The sequence below is a fragment of the Cetorhinus maximus genome, chromosome 10, assembly GCF_964194155.1.
Source record: "Cetorhinus maximus chromosome 10, sCetMax3.hap1.1, whole genome shotgun sequence".
NCBI lineage: Eukaryota > Metazoa > Chordata > Chondrichthyes > Lamniformes > Cetorhinidae > Cetorhinus > Cetorhinus maximus.
In genome coordinates this window covers 45,959,592-45,967,639 of record NC_135888.1, presented here as the reverse complement: position 1 = coordinate 45,967,639, position 8,048 = coordinate 45,959,592, and the positions used below count along the sequence as shown (strand labels likewise).

Sequence of the window (8,048 nt, the reverse complement as noted above, 5' to 3'; positions counted from 1 at the left end):
GTCGGGGATGGACCAAGATGTAGCTGTAGCGTAAGAAAAGCTATGAAATACTAGGAGCACAAAGGTAGCATGGGTGTCTATAATCTGTATATTATTTGCACGCACGTAAGTAGATTTTGTTTTATCCCAGTTTCATGTTGTGTATTCCTCTTCTATCTGATGATAGACTGCATGGTCAGTCAAGTGTCACAGATGCCTTCCCCCCACCCCCCAACAGATGTCCCATCATCTGCCTAAGCTCTATGGTGTCACGAACCATCTCATTACAGTGCCTGACCGTTCTCTGCGCAGTCTCAACATGAGTGAAGCCTCTGCCTCTAAGAATTTTGTGGTTGAGTGAGGCATCTCTGAGACCTGCTTCAGAGGCTCATATAATGTAGCCTCATGAGTTTGGAACCTGGAGGCTGCTTTAGTCCCCAATGCTTCTGCATTGAAGAGTGCACAATGTGGATTTTAAAGGATTGAATGTCTATGCACATTGGGTCAGTACATTTTTCATTGTTTTCCATGTAATTTCCATCAGCTTTGAATGTGCTTGACATATGCACCAAAACTCAGAGCTCTTATGTGCTCCTGGCTATCTCTTTCAACTCTTTCAGGTACAGTCGGCCCTTCAAATACACTTGCACTCAGTTGAGTTCTTTCAACAGGAGATGTTGGTTCTGTCTCGAACACTGGTGGAATCACTTCTGGATATTTGGTTTCTCTTCTTCGTATGTATCCTTATTACTTGATCTTTGACTTTCACGTGTAGAAAAGAGGTCCTGTTACAGCACTTATTTCACTGAACAACCATGCTGGTCCTTCTTTAAAATTTTTCACAAACACCTTCTCTCCTACATTAAATGTTCTGTCCCAACTGTGACAATCATGTCTCATTTTCTGACTTTCCTGTCTTCTTTCTGCCTTCTGCCCCCCTCAAGTTTGGCATGATTAGGCTCAGTCTCAACCGGAGACGTCACTTCTTCAACAATTCCGCAGGTGTGATCTTGTTGTATGAGGGGTGGTTCTATAATGGAAAAGAAAACATAATAATTTAGTCGCTATCGAATCTCCAGATAATTTCTTCATAGCAGATTTGAACATCTGAACTGCTCTCTCGGTGAGTCCGTTTGAAGAAGGGTGGTATGGAGATGTTTTCACATGAACAATACCATTGAGGCTTGTAAATTGGTTAAATTCAGCATTTGTGAATATTGTTCCATTATCTGATACTAGCACTGCAGGTAATCCGTTTATAGCGAAACTTTGCCGTAGCTTGTCTACTGTCGCTGAAGATGTGGGTGACCTCACTTCGTATATGTCCATCCATATTGAATGAGCATCTATGATAAGTAGAAACATTGTTCCCATAAAAGGTCACACATAGTCGATGTGTACTCATACCTATGGCCTTCCTGGCCACTCCCAGGGGTGTAACGGTGCTGTTGCAGGTAATTTTTGTACTTGTTGACACTGCATACAACTTCTCACTAAACTTTCTATTTCTCCATCCATTCCTGGCCACCACGTATAGCTGTGTGCTGTTACCTTCATTTTGGAAATTCCAGGATGTGCACTGTGAAGTTCAGATAACAATGGCTTTCGTCCTTTTGAAGGAACAATCACTCCAGCTCCCCACAATAAAATACTTTCTTAGCTGGTTATCTCATATCCTCTCTGGAAATATGGTTTCATTTCATCAGACTCTTGTGTTTGTGACTAACCATAAAGAACTTGATTTCCACTTTGGATAAGACTGGATCTCGGTTCATCCAATCTTTAATTTGTTTAGCACATATCGGTGATGAGTCCAGGAAGTTCAATAACAAGATGTATTCCAGAGGAACTGGAACATCCTCGTCTCTTACTTGGAAGGGTAATTGACTGAGTGCATCTGCATTTGCAATTTGACTTCTGGGTTTATGGATAAAATTATATTCATACGCTGCCAAGATCAACCCCATCTTTGTACTCTTGCTGAGGCTATGGGGGTATAGACTTATCTTCACCGAATAATCCTAATAATGGCTTGTGGTCCGTTATGTTAGTAAAATGACGATCATGAAACTTCTTAACACCGAAAATGATTGCCAGGCCTTCTTTTTCAAATTGCAAGTACTTTTTCTCTGCAGTACTGAGTGTTCTCAACACATAACTTATAGGTCGTCCTGATCCATCATCCATTTGATGGGAAAGTACTACTCCCGCTCCATAGGGTGATGCGTCACACGCTAACATCAACTCTCTTTTTGGGTCAAAATGTACTAGAAGCGTAGATGATTGTAACAACTGTTTCATTTTTGTGAAAGTTTCTTCTTGTGGTGTTTGCCATGAACATCTCTGGTTTTTCTTGAGCAAGTAATACAATGGTACCAGTTCTGTCGATTAATTAGGGAAGAAAAGTCCATAGCAATTGATCATCCCCAAGAATGATTTCAGTTCAGATGTATTCCTTGGCACTGGGGCTTCTTTAATGGCTTTCATTTTTTCTTCCACTGGATGTAGGCCTTGTGAATCTACCTTGTGACCGAGGTAAGTTACCTCTTTTGCCTGGAATGTGCACTTTTCCTTTTTCAATCTCACTCCAATCTGCAAAAAACATTTCAGAACTTCCTTCAAGTTCATTAAATGTTCCTTTTCAGTGAGTCCAGTCACGATTACGCCATCCAAATAAACCACAACATGGGGCAGTCCCTGTAATAAATTTTCCATGGTTCTTTGGAATATGGCACAAGCAGAAGATACGCCAAATGGTAAATGGGTGTATTGATACAATCCCTTATGTGTATTTATGGTGACAAACTTCCAGGATGCCTTCTCTAATTCCAGTTGCTGGTAGGCGTGACTCATACCTAACTTCGTGTAGGCTTTTTCATAAATCTTCAATTTTAGGTATGGGGTGTCTATCCAATTTTGCCACTTTATTAACTGTTAATTTATAGTCCCCACATATTCTAATACTTCGGTCAGGTTTGAGAACAATTGGAGCTGCACATTCTGAAAACTGTACTGGTTGTATCACTCCCAGTTTTTCTAATCTGTCCAGTTTGGCATCTACCTTATATCTCATTGCATAAGGCACTGGTCTTGCATTCATGAATCTTGGTGTTGCCTCTGGATCTACATGAATTTTTGTTTGCAGCCCTTCAATTTTTCTAAGTTCTTCCTTGAAAACTGAGGCATATTTTTGTAGTAGCTGCGATAGTTAGTTCTCATTTGGAAGATTTCATTCCATTCCGATTTAATTTCTTTCAGCCAGTTTCATCCGAGGAGACTCAGTCCCTCACCTGCTACTACCATTAAGAGTAATCTCACTGTTTGACCTTCATAATGCGCTGTGATGTTACATACATCCTTGACTTGTATGTCTTCTCCTGTGTAAGTTTTTAATTTTTCATCAGTTCCTTCTAAATTCAGATTAAGTTCTCCATGATTCAGATATTTAAACGTATGCTCACCAGTCACCGTAGTGGCTGCTCCAGTATCCACCTCCATTCTGAGAGGCTTCTCATTCACCCTCATGGTTACATAGTTAGGCTCCATTCTTCCTGCCTTTAAATTATACAGCGAATAAATATCAGCATCTATTACTTCAGGCTTTTCAACACTGTTAATATCAATGGTTTTTGCTTTTGTCTGACAGTCTGCCTGATTCTATCTTTACAATGTCTCATGAGGTGTCCATATTGATGGCAGAAGAAACATTCGATCTTTTTAAACTGTGTTTCATTACAGGGCTGTCTGCTTCCACTTCTGTCACTATTATGCCATGTTTTTGCTGCTAAGTTTTCCCTTTTAATTTGTCTGCTAGCGGTGGCTGCTTCCCGCTTTGGAACAAACCCTGCACTTTCACGCTCCTTTTGGTTGAAGCTCACAGCCCAACATAGAGCACAGCGCTCCTCAAATGGCTTCTGAGTCTCACAATGTACCTTCCATTGCAAGAGCGATTTCCAATGCCTTCTGAAAATCTATATTTTTTTCAGCCAACAATCTCCTTTGAATTGCGTTTTCATTTATACCGCACAACGAACAATCTCTAAGCATTAGATAGAAGTACCAAACTTGCAATATCCAGTTAATTGCTTCAGATTTGCCACATAACAAGCGACTGTCTCCCCCGCAGCTCTATTTCTTGAGTTAAATTTAAACAGTTGCATCGTCACCAACGGCTTGTTCTAGTAATGATTCTTTACGATGTTCACTAAGTCATACAGATTCCGAATTAGTCCATATGTCTCACTCCCACACGTGGACGGAAGGATGGCGCACCTCTTCCCCTCCCCCACAATGTCATTCTCCTGGAAGAAGAACGTGAGGCATTCAACATAGTGAGACCAGTCATCCGAGTTTGGATTGAAAGGCTCCACTCTCCCAAATTACCACATGCTCTGAGGAGCTTAATTCAATGCTGAGAATGAAATTTTCTTCTACTTACCACTACCATGCAAGGTACGGCCCGATTTCGGTTCTTCTGAATTCCTTCAGTTTTTTTCGCTTTTTACCTCGTTTGTTCTGTGGTTTTTCATGCTTTTACCCTCATCGCCACTTTATTGGATCCAGTGCTCTTGGTTTGTTGGGGCTAAAGGATCCGGGTTGCTGTTTATTTACAAACTAAACTCTGCACCTACACTTGTGTGCTCACAACATCAAACTCTGCCTTCACTCATCAGTGACTAACTCAAGACTCTCTCACACAGAGGTAGCCCGCGCTACTCTGCTATTGGGTATTAAGATCATGTGACCTTACATTACAATACTTGTCTTAAAGGTATAATAAATATCAGATTACTACACACTCCAAAAATGGACCCAATCAGGTTTAGATTCTCACAAGAATGTGCAACATGAGTTAAGGCACCACATTCTCTTCATTGGCATTTGATTGTCCCTACATGTCTCAGCTGTGCCTCCCTCTCCATTTGGAAAAGCGGAAATTAGTATGGTACCCCTTCAATCGCCCGACAAGTCCAGTAGTCACGCCTCCAGCAAGCCCTGAGAGCCTTCCCCTGGCAATTTATTTCATAGCTTACTTTTCAACTGTGTTATTGAAAAATGGTGGTGTTGGGATTTTCCCACCAGGCCAGCTTCCAGCACCGCCCCCCCCCCCCCCCCCTCCACCAACACCCCTCATTGCACCGTGACTTACCAAGTTAAAGGGGGGAAGGAATTAATAAAGATGTTCAAAGTTATGAAGGGCTTTGATTGAGTAAAGAAAAAGAACCTTTTACCACTGGCAAGCTGGTCAGCTACAGAGGAGACAAATTATAGGTATTTGGCAAAAGAAGCAGAGAAAAGGTGAGTTTTTTTTTACACAGCGAGATGTTGTGGTTTGGAATAAATTGTTTGAAAAGACAATTAAAGCAATTCAATTGTAACTTCTAAAAGGGAAGTAGATAGATATTTGAAAGGGAAAAAACTGCAGGGCTATGGGGAAAGACGCTGGGGAGTGAGACTAATAGCACAGCTCTTTCAAAGATTTGTTACAGGCACAATGGGCCAAATAATTTCCTTCTTTGCTGTAAGATTTTATAAATTGGTCTAAAACAAACTCCGACATGATGCAAGGAAAACCACAGTGGAGGAGAGTTTCAGGAACCATAGGCCCAAAGTCACCTGTTCCTCCCAAGCATACTACATTAACTACATCCTGTTTCAAACAACTCATAATCTGTATTCACAAACATTATTTTCTGAAATAAATTTATTTAGTTTTATTTGAATGAATCTACATTGTGAATATTGTCAGAGGGAGAACATTGGGGATGATGTTTTCAACTCACTTGATTGAATACATGTGAAAGAGGGGGTAGGTTCCCTTGCTAGAACACCTTGTAAAGGGGTTAGTGCAAACTCATAGATGTCTACAGCACAGAAGGAGGCCATTCAGTCCATTGGGTCCACTCTGGTCAATAAAGATCTGACTACAGTAATCCCACTTTCCAGCACATGGCCCATAGCCCTGGAGGCTATGGCAACACAAGTGAATATCTAAATACTTCTTAAGATAGCATTTACTTTAGATAGTATTTACTTCTTAAACATTTGCTGGGTTAAAGTTTCAAGTATACAATGCACTTTCTGGTGTCTCACCCCCATGGCCATTACCCATATGTGAGCTTTGATGGTGAGTGTTGCACATAGTGTTGCACCTATGGGCAACATAAACAAGTCCAATATTCTCCAAACATAATGTCCACATGAATGCCCTTTCAGCTATGGGAGCACAAAATCTAGGCTGACAGTCTCAGTGGCTTACTGAAGGAGTACTGAGCTGTGGAGGTGATGTCTTTCAGATGAGCTGATTACTAAAGTCCCATCTGCCCGCACTGGTGAGGGTAAAAGATCCCGTGGCATTCTTCGAAGATGATCAGGGTATTCTCCCCGGTGTCCTGATCAATATTCATCTCTTAACCAACATCATGAAAACAAATTTATTGGTCATTATCATATAATTGTGGGCTGTCTGAGCTCTCTGTGCACTAATTGGCTCCCACATTTCCTACAGCACACAATGACTACATTTCATAATGTATTTCATTGGCTGTGAAGTGCTTTAGAACATCCTGAGGTTGTGATTGTCTTTATAGAAATTCAAGTCTTTCTTTTTGTGCTGATTCCAGGGCACTTCACCCAGCTGGTGTGGAAGGCATCAAAAGAGATGGGTGCTGGCTGTGCGACAGATGGGAAGGGCACATTCATGGTGGTGGCAGTTTATAATCCACCAGGAAATGTCACCAATCCTGGCTACTTCAAGGACAATGTTTCACCTCCCAGTAAAAATTGATGAAGAAGGAAGAGGAATGGAGTCAATTGCCAGACACAGTTGTACCGTACACCAAAACCACTGGGATTACTGGTACTCTCATTTGGGACTTAATTAGAATTTTAAATAAGATTTCTTTCCAGGCTTTGTGTGATTTTACTATGATATAGCTTTAACAATACCATGCAGATAACACCAACATACAGAAGATTGCACATCCCGGATTTCCTTCATTCCATCATTGGCGTCCATGCCTTTGGCTGCCTGGCTCTAATTCTCTTGCTGAACCTCTCCACCTCTCTACTTCACTTTCTTCCTTTAAGACCCTCCTTAAAACCTATATCATTGATCAACCTTTTGGTCACCTGTTTTAATATCTCCTTATGTGTCTTGATGTAAAATTATGTGTAATGACATTCCTGTGAAGTGCCTTGGGATGTTTTACTATGCTAAAAGTGCTCTATAAATACAAGCTGTTGTTGTTGGAATATGCTTGGAGTATAATGTAATGAAGTACTTTGTGTATTCCTGCAATTCTGGTCACTGAACTTAGAATGGGACTTTGAAGGAACAAAACTGTTTATGTACTGAGTTTCCAGTAATCAGAGGGGTATTACAGGTCAGATTTCTTAAAAAACAACTCTACTGGAGTTATGGGCAAAGAAATGCTTTGGATTTCTCCCAGCAATGTGTATTCCTTCCTACAAGCTGGAGCTGACCAAGGGAGATCAGGCACTTTAACTTGTTCATTGACTTGCTTCACCTCCTATTGGGTTCTGTTCTTACTCTCACTCTCCAATCCATGCCATGCACTGATTTTAAACACTTTCTGATTGCAGTTAAATAATGATCAGTCTCTAACACCCATTGAATGCAGAGTCACACAGGCCTCCTTTTGAGCCTTGATGATGCACTGCAATAACAGTGTTTTGAAATTAAGCTGCCAGGTTTGCAGTAAGAACTTCTCATGACATAACTGAAGCATTTCTCCTCAGGATTTGGGAACATTCATCCACGTTTAAAGCATCAGGTGTTCAGCACATATGAGGCTGAGCAAGTGACTGTTCTCAGTACCTGGTTGCCAGTGCACGCTGCATTGACACTGATGCCAGTTTGTGCCAGTGAATCACAATGGACGATGGAAGGTGTTTTGTCACCCCTCAGCAAGGATCGCCAACTCCGGTAGTCCATGTTTCTGGAGATCACATCACATGATTTCTGACCTCCAATCACATCCAAACAGCCTTCCACACCCCACCCCTATCACCAATATACCTAAACGAATAAACAAAAGTGCTCAAAG

General features: G+C 41.2%; 1 protein-coding gene across 4 annotated transcripts in view; it reads left to right on the top strand.

Annotated features, from left to right (window-relative positions):
* Positions 1-7,631, top strand: part of LOC144685661 (Golgi-associated plant pathogenesis-related protein 1-like) — a 28,157-nt gene extending 20,526 nt beyond the window's left edge. For all 4 annotated transcript variants that reach the window (XM_078550425.1, XM_078550426.1, XM_078550427.1 and 1 more), the window contains exon 4: positions 6,603-7,631. In XM_078550425.1, the coding sequence (XP_078406551.1) occupies positions 6,603-6,766 (164 nt within the window). In that variant the 3' untranslated portion in view covers positions 6,767-7,631. The remainder of the gene's footprint in view (positions 1-6,602) is intronic.
* Positions 7,632-8,048: the final 417 nt, after the last annotated feature.